This window comes from Puma concolor, chromosome D2, assembly GCF_028749965.1.
Source record: "Puma concolor isolate L17-30 chromosome D2, mPumCon1.1.hap2, whole genome shotgun sequence".
Classification (NCBI taxonomy): domain Eukaryota; kingdom Metazoa; phylum Chordata; class Mammalia; order Carnivora; family Felidae; genus Puma; species Puma concolor.
This window is the reverse complement of record NC_141677.1, coordinates 47,778,139-47,797,871: the sequence shown is the minus strand read 5'-3', so window position 1 is coordinate 47,797,871 and position 19,733 is coordinate 47,778,139. Positions and strand designations below refer to the sequence as shown.

Sequence of the window (19,733 nt, the reverse complement as noted above, 5' to 3'; positions counted from 1 at the left end):
GGCACAGAGATAGGGTAGGCACACCTCGGCAGCGTGCCTCTCCCTCACCCCCAGGCTGACTTCCCTATGCTTGCCAGAGGACTCACGTTCACGTCCTGTCAGCCACGTTAGCCGGGCCTCCTGAGCATAGCCCCTCGCTCCCCACGAACCTTGTCTGGCGGGCAAGCCTGCAGGAAAGCCAGATTCCAGAGAGGGAGGCAGGAGGGCCTGAGAAACACTCTGAGGGTGGGCTGTGCTTCCCTGAGGCCTTCCTGCCTTTCTAGGTATGGGATGCGAACACCTGAGTGGAAAAGGGTGGTGATCTTACACTCACGAGCCCTCTTCCATTTTGAAAACAGTCGTTTTAATAAAATAAAGACAATCCAATATTTCCCATTAGCTTCCAGCAAGTGACCCAATTTTTTTCAGTGTAATAAGCCCTTTGAAAAGGTGAGTCTTGTGAGTTCGTGGGCAGCTTGTGAGTGAGTCACAGTTTCCAGATCGCTGCTCCCAGGCTCCCAGGTGCTCTTCTCCTTCTTATGGAGTGTGTCCTTGGGCAACCCAAGGCCAAAGTCGCATGGGCCATGGAGTGGCTCGGGGTGTGCAGCTCTGATGGCCAGCAGCCCCTTCCTCAGGCGAGAGTCTTCTGTGCCCCAGGCACCGCGACAGCCTCCCTTTGCTGGTGCTGCTGCCGCCACTCAGGGCACCTGCCGCTCACTCCACCTGACCTCCACTGTCTTTCTTCCTACCCTTCTGCAGACCAGCAGAATATTCTCCCCTTCTCATCGCCGACCAGGAGTTTGGTCTGGTTTCTTGGGAAGAGAAGGAACAGACAGGAGTGTTAGAGCCAAGCCTGTGGGTCCCACTCATCCCAGCTGGCACTCAGGACGCTGCGACATGGCGGGTTCGGCCCAGGACCCCGTGGGGCCTGCACCTGACCTCCACCTGAGGCAGGGGTGGGGGCTGGGAGAATTGGAGAATGCTTTGACCCCGAAGAGGGGGAACTTCTGAGCTCTGAGGGTTGTGGCACCCCTCATGAGTATGGGGGGACTCCCCAAGATGCCCAGGCTCCTGGCAGCAGGGTGAGGCCCTGACTTTTCTCTCCAGCATCTCCAAGTGTGCCTTTTGTCCTGTGAAGAGACAGTCTGGCCCCCTTACAAACGAATGGCAAGTTTTCCAGCAGAGTTCGGGCTCCGGACTCTCCGGCCCCCTTTTCCCATGTCCTACACTAGCCCACTTCATTTCAGCCTGGCTTCTGGAACACTGTGTGGTTCCCACCACCACAGACCCTGAGCCAGCAACTGCAGGGCAGTGGGGGAGGAAGGGAAGGGCCTCTCCAAGGCCCGCGGCCTCCGGAGACTCCACTTCCTAGTGTGCGCAATGGGTTGATGACAGAAAGGACCACTTACCTCCATTGGGTAATTATGAAGAATCAAATAATGTCTATCAAGTGTAGTGGCTGACACTTGGCTATTCTACACTGGCTTAGAGCTCTCAAAAGGCGCTTTTTTTTTTTTTTAATGTACGATACTCATCACACCAAATGTTAGCATCGGTAGCGGGCCTCAGGAAAACAGTGCCTCCCCAGCATGAAGTTACAAAGCTATACCCTTTTACATTTCTCTATGAATCCACGGGTATTTGAAAGAGAGAGAGAGCACGAACATGGGTGTGTTAAAAAACATTTCCTAGGGCCCTACGTGGGCTCCTCATTTGCCTCTTGTGCAAGGTGGGCCCTCCCTGGTGCCTACGTTAGTGAGGCGACTTTCCAGGGCCAGGCCACCTGAGCCCTGAGCTGCTGGAGGCCCGAAGGAGCCAGGCCTTGGTTACCTGGACACGGCTAGGGCTGTCACCGCAGGGCTGGTCTTGCTGGGCTTCCCTGTCAAAGCAAGGCTGACATCCAGCTCTCGACAGAGGGCAAGATTCTTCTCCCACCTGTGACCTGTGGGGATCGTGCGAGAGAACGATTAGGAAACCCATGCATGCACGTGGATGTCCACGGGCAGAGCCACAAACACATACACACATATTTATATTTGTGGTCAGCAACTTGTTAAATTGAGGGGAAAATATATTTAATCTTGGCCTGTGCCGTTGCAAAAAGGGCCGTCCCAATTTAATTTGCAGGCTGTGATAGTTACATGTGCTGACGGGCTGCGGTATCCATTGTGTACCAAATTGGATTTGTGTATTATTGCTTTCTAAATTGCATGCCTAGTTCAGCAAAATTGTTCATCAGTGTTTACTGGCTTTATGCTTAATAAGATGCCCCACAATACCTTGCTGCCAGGATGTAACGCAGCCCGTAATTGCCTAGTAAAAATAAATTACATAAAGTCGGCATTATCAACTTATCTAAATCCTCTCACGCCACAACCAATAATTAAATGCTGAGAACGTTTTTTCAAAAAATATAACTCAATGATTGTTACTTCACTCATTTTAATGACTGCATTTGGGGGCAGACAGTAATTCCTTCAACATGGAGGGCGAGAGGGAGAGACATCAGCTGGGTACATCCCTGCGAAGTCACTCAGAGTCAGGGCAGGAACGACATAGCTGTCCCAGCTGTCCCAGGGTGGCCTCCTACGTGCGCGGAGAGGCCTGTGCACCGGGAAATGCGTGCACATTTTGTGTGTGTGCAAAAGGCCACACTACAAGCCTTCCCGGAGCCCTTTGTGTGTCCCAGGTCGAGTCCAAGTCTACGAGGTGATTCCTAAAATACGTTGTGCTCTGACTGGGTTGGTCCTTGTTTCAAATGACAAATAAATGAATTCCGGGCCGAAATTAGATTATGTCTGTACACAAACGAGGCATCCTCAATATCTCCAAAGCTTTCTTTTCTTGCCCCTTAAGACATCTGAGGGATATAGCAACGTGCACACCAACAGGACACAGGTACAAACATCCACGTGCCATGCCTGATTCTGTCACCTTCCAGCAAAACGGGTTTGAGCAATATTCGGAGAACAACGAGACCTCCACAGGCTGAGGTTTGTAAGCCTGCAAATGGATTTTCTATTTCTACACCGTGGTCCAGCCTGATTTTCACGAATACATCCATGTGCTCATGCCATTTCACCTGAATCCTCCCTTAAACTGTAATCACAACCCTGGCACTTGTTTTCTATTTGGTGGTGGTGACCTCAGACAGGTCGGGACAAACGGCAGGGGAAGGATGTGGACCCAGGCGTGATGGGGCTGCTGCCAGCCTGAAACAGTCTTGTGAGCTCCGTAATGTCATCAGCCGGTATATGAAGGAAGAAGGCTCTTACCAGCCTATAAAAATGATAAGAACATCCTGCATTTTGCCTGCATTTTGTTGAGCAGATTCTTGTCTATGTCTGTTATTTTTCATGTTAGGTACTTCCTGCACATCCTGACATGTCAGGGGCAGGGGAACCGAGGGACAGAGTAATTGTTGGGCATAGAACTAAGTCTAGAGCCCTGCCTCTTGCTTTTCATGTCACTTCTCATTTCTTTGGACCCCATTCCCAATGAGTACAATCTCAGCACAACTGTTGACCCTGAACACAAACCCATGAATGCACTGGCACTTCCAGAACCAGTGGAAGGTCTTTGAGGTGCTCTTCATTCATCGGTCTTTCCATCCATCCAGCATTCTTGTTCAGACATCCATTTATCAACCTTTGCCTCATGGGACCTCCATAGCTTCAGAAATGGGCAGTGGAGCCAAGGACTGAACTGGCATGCTTTCATGCAGGTGTACCACAGAATTGTTCATAATCAGGCTGGGGAATAGGATTTTATGCTAGCTCTCTTCCAACTGGGTGGGAGAAATAGGGGAGAAAGTCTGGCCCCCGTTCTTCAAAGAAGTGTTGTGAGTTTTTTTAGAATGTTCAAACCCCACACATCTTTCTTTTTACCCTGAGATGGGGTGATTCCTTGGAGTCCCAAAGGACCCTCAAGGTACTAGGCACAATGAAGTGAATGTGGTTGTAGATCCTTCTGAGGTCACTGCTTTGGGTCTGCCCACATTATTGACAAGGGTGCCCAGATGGTGTTATTTTGAAGGAAGGGATTCTCAGTGTAGAGCCTGGGACCCAATAAGGGCTGATCAGATGTCTGTGCATGTTTGTGTGACGAAAGAACAATAAATGGATGATTAAATGAATCAGGAAGGTGTGGAGTATATTCTAGAAAGGAACTAACTGAAGATGGCTACTCTTTTTAGAAGGCAGCCCTTAGCACTCTAATAAATTCTGTCCCGTGAATGATCATGGGTCTTGGGATACGAGTAAACCAGAACTCATGATGACAGGAGAAGTCACACTTCATGGTAACATGTTTCCTTTCATCATGGGCGGCACCAAGAAAAATGTCTCGGTTCTGGGCCAAAATCTTTGATGAAGACGGAGCTGAGAAAGAAGGCCTGCTGCGCTGGAGGAGGTGATGGTTGGGGGCTATTGGGACAGCTGTGGTGGAAGAGAAGGAGGTGATGGCTTTGCTGGTGATCTTTGTGCCTGTGATCAGGGGTGGTGCTATTGTTGATGATGCATGGCAGTATCTGCGGTTGAGATTCACCTGGCAGTCTGAAGTTGGTCTGAGGTTGCTTATGTCCGCTCTGGGGACAGAAGTGAGAATGATGGTAATCCTACGCTTCTGGGTAACTCTGGGAAAGCTCCTAGGCCTCTGTGCTTCAATTTCCTAATCCTTCATATGGGTGGCATAGTAAAATCTATCTCACGGGGTTGTCGTGACAAATTAGAGAATACACGGCAAGTACGCACGATGGAGACTGCTCAGGGTCAGCCGTCTCCCTGCAAGCTGAGCAGTGGTGGCCATGGTGGTGATGGTACCAGAGGCCATGATGGCAGAATAGAGAACAGATTTTCTTACGTCAGCCCCATCTGCCACAAACCAAAGAGGGTTCCAGAACAGTCGTTCTTTTACCTTAGTACACACCACACTCACCTGGGGACCTGTTAGACATGGAAATCTAGCAACCCCCAATCTTTTGCCAGGGCTTAAGGTAAAAACAGGACCCAGATCTACATTTTTAATAAGGCTCCTGGGAATTGCGGATGTAGAGGACCTCCAGACCCACTCTGAGGAACTTGCCATGGGGAGTTGGGTGGACGGAGCCAGGATCACCAGGGCAGGCCGGGGCGCTATGGAACCACTTCCTCTCTCCAGGCATATGGCAAGGCCCCTCCTGGCCCCTCCTTTTCCCTTTCTGCAGCCTGGCTGTCCAGGCAAGTAGGCATTTGGACCCAGGCCCTGGGCTGGGAAGTTTGGCATTGAGGAGTCATCAGGCAGATGGAGAACATCAAACTAAGCTCTGTAAGGTTCTGAGGCTCAGAAGCCCCTGAAAACCGCCCCAACTGTTCACATGTCCAGGGAGCATCCCAGAGCTTGCTGGTCCCTGCATGATGGGGCCAGGATGCAACGGGACTACTCCACGCTGCTTCACGTTCTGCCGGCAGCTTGCAGTAAACTGTGCTCTGTCCCCCCAACTTGACAACATCCAGAGAGATTCCATGGCTTCCCTGGACTCCGTAGGACTGAATGGAGCTATGGGAGGGGAGGGGGGAGTGAAGACTGCAAGGCGAAGGCCCCACACCCTTAGCAGGGCAGGTACCTCTTGGGCTCAGAGGTTGAGCTGAGGGGTCCTCTGGTGCTACCAGCCCGGGAACAGATGTCTTCATGTCCTCAGTCTTCCAAATCTGTCCAGAAAAGAGAAAGGGCCGATGGCTGGGGAAATGATCCTGTCTGTGGCCTCGGGCCCATCCCATTCCCTCACATCCAACGGACCCTGAGGGAAGGGATGGGAATATGGTCCCCTTTCACTTCCAACACTAATGTATTCTTGGGGACAAAAAATTACTTAGGCTTCAGTAGAGCACCGTTGAAGCTTAGGTGGGTTTACTCTGCCCTCCTGTGACCATAGTGCCTCCGTCCTCAACCTCTCATCTGCAGGGATGAGACCCAGCAGCTAGTTTATGGTCATTTTACTTAGCTAATGCCCTTTCACCCTGCTGCCGCCATCCCTGGAGGCCTCCCTCACCACTTAGCAGCTAGGCCTTCCCATTCTCTGTGTCTGGCTCTTGGTCGCACGCCCTTCTATTAACGTCCTCATGCTGACTGCATATGGCTTCTCACTTGCTGAATCCAGATGTTATGTTGACAAAGGGCAAGGATCAGCCTACTCTTAATGATTTTTTGAACTCCACACCAGGCCTAACCCAGCCCTGGGCCATTCCAGGAGCTCAATTGCCATGTTGGATGAATGAGTGCTGCGTGCATGAAAGTCTCTCACTCATGACGTGGGGGCCCACAAAAAAAAAAATGCACCTGCTGCTTGGCCAGCCTGAGCTCCTCTGACTGACCCACAGTGTGAGTCACCCCACCAAGCCCAGGCCTCCCTGACCTACTCATGTTCTGGCTAGCCCAGGATGCCCTGCTCTCTGCAGAGACGATGTACCCCTCCTAGCCCACAAATGGGGCTTCTCAAGGGACCCTCCTCAGCCTTGTCTCTCCCACCCACACACAGTGACCTCTCAGCCTGCTTGGCCTCTCCATATGCTGTAACTTTTCTTCATTCTTGGGACTCAGCTATACTGCCATCTCCTCTCATGTCTCTCTGTTAGAAATAAATCCATACTCCCTTTGGACCCTCACCACATATTTATTCAGCAAGTATTATCTCCATGATTATTCTGAGCCTTGGGGCATGGACACCCATGCAAAGCAAGGCCAAGTTTTAGCCATGACGGCACTCAGCCAGCTTTCATAAACATTTGAAGCAATCAATGGACATTTTCTTGAATACATTATGGCCTTCAGTCAACATTTCCTTTAAACTGTGGAATTCAGTTGACAGTTTCTTAAGTGAGCCTCTGAATTATTCCTTATCTTTACTCATTCCTTCATCCCTCCTGTCAGTCTCAGAAAGCTTGCCTGTTCTTCCCAGGCTAATCCTCACACTTCAATGTTTCTGTTTCGTTCTCTTCCTGGTTTATTGATGCTTTCCCTCTCCATGGCTTTCCTCAGAGGGTCCATGGCACTCTTTGATTATCATGGTCATAGCATGCATTGCATACATGTATTTTCCGTTTGTATTCTCTTCTAGGATAAGATCAGCTGGAGGATAGTGGCCTATTATTAATTTCTGTGTTCCCTGTGGCTTCTATGATGAGTTTGGTACAGAGCCAGAGTTAGGGTGATGGACAGATAAAAAATATTTGGATGTATAGATGGATTCATGGGTAAATTGATAGGTATATGGAAGGATAGATCATTGTATAGGAGGAAAGGAATGGAGGAAGGAAGGAAAGGAGGAAGGGAGGGATGGAGAGACGGAAGGAGGAGGGAGGGAAGGAAGGAAGGAATGGTAGAGAGATAAATAGTTGGGTAGGTAGGTAGATGTATTATTGGATGGATAGATGAAAGGATGGATGAATGGATGAATAGGTATAGAGATAAATAGTTGGATGGATTAGTGGGTGAACAGATAGGTGGATGATGGATGGGCAAGTATGTGAATGGATCGCCCAAATATTTCTTTTCAGCACTGGGCTATGTTCTTACACATTTGACCGTTCAGCTTTCACACCTTGTGCTAATAAATGTTTATTTCATTTCATGAGTATATGTGTGTATACAATTATATACATAATTCTATCTATCTTCTATCTATCTATCTATCTATCTATCTATCATCTATCTATCTATCTATCATCTATCTATCTACGTTTTGCCTGGAGAGAGCCTTGCCTTTGCCCTCACTTGCCATGAAGACCTAGTCTGGCATACCATTTGGTCTCAAATGCAGCCTATAAATTTGGGCTCTTGGAGGAAGTGAGAACAAAGACCACTTTCTTGTACTCATTCTGCCTTCATTCTGCCTTCATTCTGCCCAAGACACACCTACCCGAACCATGCCGTCTTGACTTCCAGTGATGATGACATGGTTTGTGTCCCATGCTGGCCCTTCCATCATGTAGCAGCAGGTTATGACTCCTTCAGGGCCCCAGGCTGTGGTGATGCTGGCCAGTGGCTGTCCGTTGACATTCCACAGAGACAAGTGGGCTCCCGCACAGGAGACAATGGTGCCCTGCAGCAATAAAAATTGATTTCACTCCATGCTGAGGTCACTGCCTGCCCATCCGCATTTGCTCAGCCAGAGTTTGCACACCCCAGCACCCTTAACCTGCTATCTTCTGAAGACTAACGAAGGTACTCCAAGACCTAAGACACCCACTTCTTATTAGATGGCTCATAGGTCTCTTGTGTTTTCACACAACTACAAATTCCTGGCTATTTGCATACTGCAGTCATGTGTTTGGATACTGCTTTCTCTGACACAAACTGGCTGACTTACCCTTTGGACTCCTTCCACAGCCTGGAGACTACCTCTGGCTCCAGACATGGGGCCTGGACAGGGCAGGCAGGCCAGCCCTGTCCCCATGAAGAAGATTTGGATATCACTTGGTAGAGGGCAGAGTACAGAGGTTTGAATGATTGTATATGGCTCAAAGAATTGACGATGTCTCTCTGAAGGGAATTTCTGAGGAGAAATGTCCCCATTGAACCTCTTGAAATGTTTATGTCTAGAGTTTTCTTCTCAAGTCCTTGTCAATATTATGGCCAATGGTATAGTGGTCACTGACACTGAGGACTCATAAAACCAGCTGGAGCCATGCCTTTGAGCCTTGCCCTAACCACAGAAAGGACGTAGGGAACTCAGTGCCCTTCCATAGCCCCCTGGGCTCCATCATACCTCTTTCTGAATTGTCTGGCTCTGTTAGAGTCTGCTTGAGGCTGAGGACCATGTCTGATACATCTCTGCCAAGCACCCAACCCTGAGCCCAGTAGGCACTTAGTGAATTCAGTTGGCTTCAGGACAAGTTGAATTCAACAAGTTGTTGGTCATGATATGTCTCCTCTGAGATCTGAGGACATTATTCTTTATAATGCTCTCTCAGATCAGGGCCTGGTGCCTTTCCCAACACATCCACCAATTTATCCATTCACTCACCATCCTCCCATCCATCCATCCATCCATCCACTCTCCATCTGCCCACTTACCTATCCGCCCATTAATCCACCCAAATATCCATCCAGCCACATACCTATTCATCCATCCATCCATCCATCCATCCTCTGTTCTGCTCATGTAAGATTCATCCTAGATTCAAGTTTACCTGGAACACCATGTTTGGCTAAAGTTGGGACGAGGAGCCTTCTTCATTATCTCCCCCTCTTTCTATTATCCCCTTGCCACTCTATCCATGCCCTGGACTCCTATGGTTTTCTGTGAGAAGATGCAGAGCCTTTGAATCCTCACGGAACCCCATGCCCTATGATGAGGATTCCAGCCTGGGAGAAATTCCACACTGAGATTTAGATATATAGTTCTCTAACTCTTTCTGTTCTCTCTGTCTTGGTCTCTATCTGTCTGTCTCTGTTTCACTCAGACATAACACACACACACACACACACACACACACACACACACACACGTTCCTGACAGGCTTATCTTTGGTAGCAGCTTGGAGGGACAAACAGAAGCACTTGCTGCCATGGAGACCAGAAGCACCTGATGAGTTAACACTGACTTAACATCAGCGAACTGAATTAGTCCACCAAGCCCAGAAGATCTCTTACCAAAGCCAACTTCTTGCCCCAATTCCCTCATGCCTGTGCCAGAACAGACACCTCCCACCACTCTCACCACCCTGAGGGAGAAAAATAAAAAAGGAAAAAATAAAATCTAGAACCAGATGCTGCACATGTTGATGGCTCCACTCTGCCTGGGCAAAGAATACTCCACACATTTGGGACAACATTTCTCAACATTCTTGGGAGATCAGCCTCTCTTTGTTCCTGGGTTTTCTCTTGGGACACTGCACCACGCTTCCAGGCAGGCTCATAGACATTGAGAAAGTGAGGACTCACCGAGACGTCACTGATGGCAAGAGCAGAGATCCCCTCCCGGTGGGCAGGCAGGCGGGCCACGTGGGTGAGATGGTCTAGGTCCCACAGGATGCAAGTACAGTCTTGGGAGCCACTCACCAGGAGGCTGAAGGTGACTGATGCTGCCAGGCATGTGACAGCCTGTGTGTGTCCATATAAGGCCTGGGGACAAGAAGCAGACCCACGGATTATGGGAGGGACCCTCAATCTAGGAACCTGGGGAGATTTCCTGCCTTCCCACTTACTGTTGGGCTCCAGATGAGGAAACAGAGATTCAGGGTGATTCCATGATTCCAAAGTCTGTGGTATGTGTGTGCATGTGTTTCCATGTGTGTGTTTGTACATGAGTCTCTGCTGGCCTCTCAGTTCCATCCATTTCTGGGAGTTGAGGCTCAGCCAGGGTGGATCTGCAGCCCTTTTATCATAACTGAAACAGGCCAGCAGCACCCTCACACGCTGTGAGCTCACCTACACTTGGCCTTGCGCATTGAAGCTGCACGTACCACTAGTCACATGCAAGGACACTGATTTACCAAGTGTAGTGTCCCAACCAGGTGCATAAACATCAGCTAGAAATTCAAATGCAAATTCTTGGGCCCTATCCAAGACCGACTGAGTCAGAAACTCTGGGGGCGGGGCTGTGATGAAAACCATGGGTTTTCACAAGCTCTCCAGGAAATTTTCATGCATGCTCCAGTTTGAGCATTACCCCAGGAGAACCTCAGAAACAAACATGCCTCTGCCAACTAAAATGGAAGGAAGGCGGTGGGGTGGCTGTCAGGTCTTCATGAAAAAAGATGTGACTTTTCAAGTCTGATGGATCTGGGTTCATAGCCTGTCTGGCCACGTGGCAGCAGGTGACTCAGGCCCTTGGTCTTGGCCCTCAGGTTGGCCTGTGCTGGGTTTGGCCGGGTTCACAGATGGCTATGTATCCAGATATGGCCAGAGGCCTTGCTCCCCAGGGACACGTGCCGGAGGGGCTGGGGTGGCCTGGTGTTCCCAGGTCCACGGCCGCTGGCCACAGTGTGGTTTCCATCACAGTGGTCCCAGAAGCTGCCAGGTAAGCCTGATCTGAGAGCTGCTGCATCCACACGGGCAGCTGTCTTCTGGAATGAGCCAGAGAAGTGCAGAGATGGCGTTCTGAAATGTGATTACCCTGGCTTACCTAGTGGTAAACCTCCATCCTCAGGACGGATGACTGCTCACTCATTTGGGTCAATGAGTCTGAGCATCATTTTTCAAAGCTGTCACTTTGCCTGGTCACAGCCAGGAAGAGTTCTGCCAGGGATTCCTGTTTGTTTTCGGTAGATCTTTTTTTTCCAACGTTTTTTTTTTAATTTATTTTTGGGACAGAGAGAGACAGAGCATGAACGGGGGAGGGGCAGAGAGAGAGGGAGACACAGAATCGGAAATAGGCTCCAGGCTCTGAGCCATCAGCCCAGAGCCCGACGCGGGGCTCGAACTCACGGACCGCGAGATCGTGACCTGGCTGAAGTCGGAGGCTTAACCGACTGCGCCACCCAGGCGCCCCTGTTTTCGGTAGATCTTAATGTGGCACCAAGCAGATGGGGCTGGCAAGGTTCTGGACGTGACCCACAGAAGATGACTGGGGTCATCTCAGGAAACTGGAAGCTGTCCACATGAAGAGAAAAGCAGAGGATCTGACAGGAGCTCTGATGACTGAGTTCTGACCGTAGGGGGACATGGTGACTCCAAAGAGTGCAAGCCAGGGGATGCTGGACTAAAGGCTGGGGATTCAGAGAGAGAAGCTCTGAGCCCAAGTGTCCCCATATGCTGTCCATTAATGGAGCCATGTCTACTGCTTTGCAAAGGGAGGCACTGGAGAGTGAGGGGGGCCAGTCTGCGTGCAGGCACTGACCACCCGTGTAAGGCTCATTGCCTCTCATCACGAGGCACGTAGCCACCCCCATCTGGAAAGGCTGAGGACATCAGTGAAGGAGGACAGCAGATGTCAATGTGCTGTCTACTGGCTCTTTGTTGGGATGAGCACTGGGTGTTGTATGGAAACCAACTTGACAATAAATTATATTTTTAAATAAATAAATAAATAAATAAATAAGAATACAGTAGTCTCCCTTATCCATGGAGGACATGTTCCAAAACCCTCAGTAGATGCTTGAAACTGTGGGTAGTACCAAACCCTGTGTGTACTGTTTTTTTCCTGTACATACATAGCTATGAAAAAATTTAATTTATAAATTAGGCACAGTAACAGATTAAAAGCAATAACTAGTAATAAAAGAGAACTGTTATAACAACGTACTGCAATAAAAGTTATGTGAGTGTGGCCTCTCTCTCTCAGAATGTGTTACTGGACGCTACTCGTCCTTCCTGTGATGACATGAGGTGAATGTCATAGGCACTGTGACATGGCCCGAGGCTACTAGTGACCTTCTGATGATGAGTCAGAAGGAGGATTATCTGGTTTCAGGGCATGGCTGACCACAGGTGACTGAGACCATGGCACGTGAAACCATGAATCAGGGGGTACTGTCACAGTACCTCTCTACGTGGCCAATTAAAATGACTTCACTGTCATCATGCCTAAATAAAGCAGCAAAAAATAAAGAAAATAAAATACAATAAAACACAATAAAATACAATAAAATACAATACAATAAAATAAAATAAAATAAAATAAAATACAATAAAATAAAATAAAACAAAACAAAAGCCTCTGGAAATAATTGCTCATGCTGGACACTTGTGGTGAGATGGGCACTCTTAATTAATCGCGGTGGCAATGTAAAGTTACAGAACCACTATCGAAAGCACTATGTCCCTGCTTGGTAGTTCTACTTCTTGAAATTTATTTTAAGGCAACGATTAATCAGGAGCAAACAGCAATCTATATAAGCTGTTGTCTGCAACATTATTTAAAATAGTTAAAATTTGGAAGTAATGTAATTGTCTAGTTTGAGGAGAAACGGTTTATTAAACCGTGGCGCACTGACATAACAAAACAATTGAAATGTAATTTTATGGAAATGAAATAATATGGAACAATTGAAATGTAAATTACAGACTGTGGAGAAGCAGAAACAATTTGATAGGCTGGGTGGAAACAGAATAAACATATCTACAAAATGATCAGAATGGTATAAATATGTATAGCTGGGGATGGCAGTATGTGACAATGGAAACTTTTATAGAGATTATAGAGAATCATTCAACTTTGAAGTGAATTTGAAATTTGTCTTTAATGTTGTAATATCTTTAAAAAATGAAACACTTAAAAAAAAAACTGTGTATGAAACTATTTAATGATGTCTTTGCCGGCAAGTCAGGGACAGACCCCCTCACTGAGCAGCTGGTGGTCTGGGGGATCCCCAAGGCCATGTCAGCCACTACAGGTAAATGATAAAGGATTTTATTCTGCGTAGGAAATAAGAGCATGTGGGATTCCCCTTACCTTTTCCTCTTGATTTATAACTAGGAGAGGATGATGAATTACATTTTTATGCTGTCAATACAGGGCTTTTATATAGCACATCTTCATTTTGAAAAGGGACCTGGGAGCGGGAGGCCGCTTCCCCGACTCCCCAAGGCCGGCTCTGCAGTCAGGCTGGATCTAGGGCATCCCTAAAGTGGTGCCTGGGATAAGGGAGCACTCCATAGAGTAATAATAATGTGCGGTCTCTTCACACAGGTCAGGAGTAAGAACGTAGCCCCCTGCCCACAGTCCACGGAAGGAGAAGGAAACCTAGAACAGTGTGAAAAGGTGAAAAGACAGGGCGCTCCGAGGCTGGCTTTGAGAGTCTGGGGAAGGCAGCCTGCACTTGGCCTGCACAGCTCCCTCAGCAGGTGCCACTGCTCCACAGGAGTAATCGGCCCCCTCAGCACTGACCCAGTCGTTCTTTACCTCACGTCTACTGAGTGCGCCTACCTTGCACCACACGTGTACTGCAGGGGGTGGTAGGGTGGTGAGGGGAGGGCTTGAAAAGCATCCAGAGAAACCGCGGAGCAGTTTCAGTGAAACATGTGCGGTTTAGGAAATCTGATCCGTGGTGAGTTTTGTATGATTAATTTTGGTGGTTGTCATCTTGGGTCTATATGGCTAACTACGAATACAGATGTAAAAATGAGCTGCATTTTAGAGTTGGAAGCGTACCCTAGTGGTATTCTGGGCAGGTTCCAGGATGCACAGGCAGGAAGCGTGGGTTTAGAGTTAGATCGACCCAGATTAAAACGCAAACTCGCTCTCTCTGAGCTTCAGTTTCCTTGCGTGAAAGTGGGAATAACGGTGCCGGATTCACCAGACTAAAACGAATGTACAGAGTCTCAAGCAAACAGCGAGTACACTCTGCTTGTTACGAGAGCGGCAGTGATTCCTGAGGCAGGACTGGAAGGAGCCCACTGCCCCCGCCTGCTTCTGCTCTACTCCACTGCTGTTCTGAAATAGCCTTTCAATTTCCGGCTGCACGACGAGTCACTTGACTTCTTCGCACCTGTTTTTTCCACCGGTAAAGTAAGGAGAAGAATAGCACCTAGTTTACAGTGTTGTTGAGAAGGTAAAAGGAGGCCATCCGCACAAGTGCCCACGGCACATGATCAAAAATGTTCTCAAGTGCAAGGAAACTGCTTTCACTGGCTCTGACGCGTAAGCGGCATCTCTCATTGAGGGATGGGTCCCACAGGGCCACCTGCCCTGTGGGCTTGTCAAAACCACCGTGGGCACGAAACCGTGGCCTTCTAACAGCAAACAGCCATGTGCCGTCACCAGTGCCTCTCGGTGTTCTCGGCTCCTGAGGGAGGCAGGGCTTTTGGTGCACAGGGAATTAGATGGCGCTAGGGCACTATACCTGCCTGAGGCACCACACATGCCCCAGGCACGATCTCCACCTGAGGCACCATCCCCGCCTGAGGTAAAATCCCCACCTGAGGTATCGTACCTGCTTGAGGTGCAGGCCTTTCGGGCGGCCTCTGGCTATGCTGAGCTCCCATACACAGACCACCGCACTGGCCCCAGAGGTGATGATCGTTGTGGGGGCTGGGCACACGGTACACAGGCAGCGGCCCCAGGCAGCCAGGTTCTCGAATGTCGTCAGGATCTATGGGAGACAAGTGGGGTGAACACTGGCGCCCCAGCCAGCACAGGGCCGAGAGCCCGGACAGGGTGACAGAGGGACAAGGGCAGGTCTGGATGCTGCTGGCCTGCTTGTGTGCCATGGGAACTGCAGGACATGTCATGTGTTCCGGAGGCTGGCACTGGTGACCCAATGCAGGCAATCCAAGCCTGTCCCCAGGGAGCTCATACTCTAGTGAGTGGGGAGACACAAGCGAGCAGGGAGTTAGGGAGACGTTGTAAACACCTGGCTGCCTCATGAAGTGGTAGGGAAGGCTGGGGGTGGCAAAGGAGAGCTCGGTGGGCAGGGAGTTCATGTCATGTGATCGGTGCGTGGGATGTAGGGTGGGAGGGAAGTTGGGCTAGGAAAGGAGGCTGGAGGTGGCCAGGGCCACAGCAAGATGTGAAGTAACTTTGTGGCCTGAGTCAAGGGTAGATGAAGGGCAACCAGACGGCTCGCTTCTGGTGCTGGCTCAATGCTCAGTGAGTGTCCTCGGAGTCTGAGCCGTGAGCAAATGCCAGGGGAACCCCAAGACTCCACACCCAGACTGAGAGTCTGAGTGGCCTCCACGCAGCCAAGTGACCGGCTGGTGGCAGAGACTGCTGTGAAGTGACAGCATGCACTGTGAACTTGTAAGCTCCGCTCCTTAGAATATGGGTTGGAGGCTTGGCCCACAGGGGACCTCAGCCGGGCCGCACAAGCCGTCTCCCTCTCAGGCAGGGGGCACAGGCACAAGGAGGAAGTGGGGCAGCGGTGCGTGCTTTGGACTCGCCCTCTGACTGCTTCTGCCTCAACGGTGACCACCCTGCGCCCCGCCTGCCCGCGTGCCCCATGCCTGCACCCCACACCCGCCCACCTTGTCAGAGCCATAGTTCCCCAGGCAGCAGCTGAAGTCATCAAAGCCCCAGCTGAAGGTCCTGTTCCAGAGCGGAGGCAGCAGCATCTTGTTCTTTTCCACAGCCAGGATGGTCTTCTCGGTAGGGACGATGTGGCCAATGGCTCCTTTGGGGGATTCTGAGCCTAGAGAGAAAAGGTACATATCTACCCCCCAGTTAGTATGGTGGAGCTTACCCGCCAAGGGGCAACACCCCCTTTCTCTGTGCCCAGGGAGGAGCCATGGGCAGGTGACCTGGACTTGGCAAAGCACAAGCCTGGGCAGTAGCCACTTGCTCGTCAAGGCACCTCACTCCAGGGCCTCACTCCAGGGGCTGTGTTAGACCCTGGCCCCGAGCTGGGTCCCCTGGCCCTGGGTTCCTCCCCTGTTTTAGCACATACGTTAAGCTTGCACGTGGCCACAGGTTTTCAGTGTCTCTAAGGGGCTGATATCAGGGGAGGAGTGGCTGAGGCTGTCGGTGCAGGTGGCACAAAGCCACAGGAGCCTTGGGGGGCTCTGCCCTTCCTGTCCCTCCTGGACACCTTATCTGGTAGGGATGGGTGTGCCACAGGCACTGTTCTTGGAGTTGAAGGAAAAAAAGGACACACCAAAACCCCCAACAAACCTGGCCTTGTACTCCTTATAGAACTCCAGAATGTTGCCCTTTGTCTTGGGATTTCCCAAAAGCAGTGCATGCCCCAGATGGCCCAGACATCAGACTTCACCCACAGTTTCCCTAAGAAGCAGCAGGGCTGGAACTCACACTGGGCTGTGTGCCCCAGGTCAGCTGCTCCTGGCTAGTGGCTGCAGGCCCGCATGGGTGCTTAGGAGCAACGGTGACTGTGGGTACTAAGGAACAGAGGCTGCAACCCTCCTTCCCCTCGGGAAATCTGGCTTTGGAGGTGAGGAGGGGTGTATGTGTGTGTGTGCAGGAAAGAGAGAGAAAGAAAAAGAAAGAGGTGTGTGTGTATGTGCGCACACACATATATGAAAGAAGGAGGGGAATGTGTGTCTTAGATAGACAGGCAGACAGGTGAGTCTGTCAGGATCTAACAGAGGTGCTTCCGGACACTTCCAGGGCACAGGCCTCCCCAGATTCCTGCTGTGACTAGAGACACAGCCATCCAAAGTCAGACCCCAAGACCCTGAAGGGTCTGCGCCCCTGAGTCTCCAAAGGAACACCAGTCACTAAAGGACAGGGCGCCAAACAGAGCTGACCAGGTGGTTACCTTTGACTGTGACCTGGGAGGGCCGCAGTGACTGCAGATTGTAGAAAAAGGGCTGTGGGTGGCTGGGGAGGCTCGCAGGTATGACGGCATCCTTTCCGGGTGAAGCCTTCCCTGCAGCGGTCCTGGCTGGGTGGGGTTTCGTAAAGAGCTGGAGAGGCAAGGGGACAGACGTATACCGCACAAGTCATTAGGGACAGACGGCCGGAGGAGTCCTCCCCAGTCAAGCCACAGCAGTACCTCCGCTCTGAGTGCTGCCTGAGCTGGGCTCGCTTCTGACTGAGATAAACAAAAACAGAACTATCTGGTTCAGCCCTCGGATGTTGCTGATGAGGGGCTTGGGCTCAGAGAGGGCCCACTGCTTTCTCCAGGTCATGGTGCGTGACTAGCAGAATTAGCCTTCCTGGCTGCCCAACTGTCATCTTCTCCACGCTGCTTGGGAAAAGGATGACCTCACTGAGGAGCCCTTGGTCCCTGGCAGAGCTGCCTCTCAAATCATGGGTCAGAATGACCCTCTTCTCTCTCTAGATCACATGTCTCTCTTCATTTGCTTGAGCTATTTCTCACATTTTTCCCCCCTTCCTTTACAAACTCTGCAGGCACGTCCATCTGGGCATCAAGACAGAATTCTTTAATAGCATCCATTCAAACGTTCCAAAGAGCACAGGCAAACCCCATTAGTGGCCTTTCTTATTTTCACTTTTCTTAGATCTCTGCTGTCAAAGTGTCCCCAATGCCAAACTTTTTGCATAACCAGGCAAAATATGAAGCCCAAGGCCGTGCTGCTTGGCAGAATCTTGCTGCTGCCACAGAGGGCAGCTGAGGCCAGCTCTGGCTCTCCACCCTCCCCCCTTCCCAACTAGGCTGTTTTTTCCAGCCATCAGGCCCATTCTTCTGCTCCCTGATGGAAACATCTGCTGGGTACCATGATGGAGGTGTGACGGTGGGCTGCAGGTGGGCACACGGGTAGAAGTGAGGTTCAGCAGGCAGCTGGGAGGGGTCTCACAGCAGCCTAGGCTCAGTTACAGCCTTTAATCAAATACTGGACTACCTAGTAAAGCTGGGTGGGTGATCAATACAAACGGAGATCAGAATGATGATTTCTAAAGGAGCATTAAATAAAGAACATCCTTTCTTTCCCAACAGAATGACTAAAGCATCGCAGGCCCAGTGCCTGTAATAACTTCAGCAGGCACAGTGCCTTGATGACACAGTGCATGGTCCTGAAGTCTTTTAATCTTGTCTCTAGGTTGGGACCACTGGAAGAATTCTAATTCTGACGATTACTTAGAAATATCTTTTTTTAAAGCTCATCCGATACCTAAGTAAAATCAGAATCTAAAATCGTGTCCATTCCGTGATCACACTGATGTGAAAATATTTTTGCGTGGGGACAAGAACTGTGAGAATGCAACCCAGGACACAATTGGATGGTGGTAGCTACTACTTTGAATTATTTAATTGCTTTATCTGTAGTATTAGGCTACCCAAGCTTCTTTCTTGAAATTCTCTCCTTCCTACAAAGCCTTCCCTGGCCGAACCCACATTTGGATGTGCTGTTCATTCTCCAAGTCACCCCTTGGGCACTTCTCACACTCCCCTCACCTGGGAGCTGAGCAAACTTGGAGCATGTCACGTAAGACCAGGTAGAAAAGATGTTACTAGTTTTGCACTGTTGAGATGAGCCCGTCCAAGCCTCATGATTACATATGGAGAAGGCTGTTGCCCAAGATGGCCCTGGAATTGGCTGGGCTTATGCACTCACTTCCCAGCATGGCTCCTGAATGTCCATCCAGGCTGAGAGCCCAGCCCATGGGGCCATGATAATAGCCCAGATGGCCGTACTTAGGAATGAAAGTTCTCCACATTGCACTGAGGCTTGAGGATCAATGGGGCCGGGATCAGTTAAATAAGTGTTTCTCTTGCACACCATTCACCAGGATGTCACCATGAGCCCATAGCCTCACGTTGCTAGATGACTACCTGATGGGGGGTGGAGCCGGTGGAGCGAAAGGCCCACATGAGACCCCTGCAATTTCACCAGAGGCCCCGAGGGCAGAACTTAGATACTGTCACACTGTTGGCAATATGGCTTTGGGGCCAACCAGACGGGGCTAGAACTCTACCTCTGTCATCTGCTAATGTGCAATCGTAGGCCAGTTATTTATTTAGACTCTCTGAGCCTCAGCTTCCTGATCTGTAAAAGAATAATTTCTTTTTAAAATTTTTTTTTTTTTCAACGTTTATTTATTTTTGGGACAGAGAGAGACAGAGCATGAACGGGCGAGGGGCAGAGAGAGAGGGAGACACAGAATCGGAAACAGGCTCCAGGCTCTGAGCCATCAGCCCAGAGCCCGACGCGGGGCTCGAACTCACGGACTGTGAGATCGTGACCTGGTTGAAGTCGGACGCTCAACCGACTGCGCCACCCAGGCGCCCCTGTAAAAGAATAATTTCTAGGGGCGCCTGGGTGGCGCAGTTGGTTAAGCGTCCGACTTCAGCCAGGTCACAATCTCGCGGTCCGTGAGTTCAAGCCCCGCGTCGGGCTCTGGGCTGATGGCTCAGAGCCTAGAGCCTGTTTCCGATTCTGTGTCTCCCTCTCTCTCTGCCCCTCCCCCGTTCATGCTC

General features: G+C 50.2%; 1 protein-coding gene across 6 annotated transcripts in view; it reads right to left on the bottom strand.

Moving 5' to 3' along the window:
• Positions 1-321: 321 nt before the first annotated feature.
• WDFY4 (WDFY family member 4) overlaps positions 322-19,733 on the bottom strand; it is a 295,121-nt gene continuing 275,709 nt past the window's right edge. For 5 of the 6 annotated variants that reach the window (XM_086680247.1, XM_086680245.1, XM_086680243.1 and 2 more), the window contains 8 exons: positions 17,109-17,256; positions 15,862-16,046; positions 14,832-14,990; positions 9,901-10,080; positions 7,874-8,056; positions 5,582-5,666; positions 1,810-1,921; positions 322-791 (listed from right to left, as the gene is read on the bottom strand). In XM_086680247.1, coding sequence (XP_086536373.1) covers positions 725-791; positions 1,810-1,921; positions 5,582-5,666; positions 7,874-8,056; positions 9,901-10,080; positions 14,832-14,990; positions 15,862-16,046; positions 17,109-17,256 — 1,119 coding nt within the window. In that variant the 3' untranslated portion in view covers positions 322-724. The remainder of the gene's footprint in view (positions 792-1,809; positions 1,922-5,581; positions 5,667-7,873; positions 8,057-9,900; positions 10,081-14,831; positions 14,991-15,861; positions 16,047-17,108; positions 17,257-19,733) is intronic. The other variant, XM_086680248.1, reaches the window with a different exon arrangement.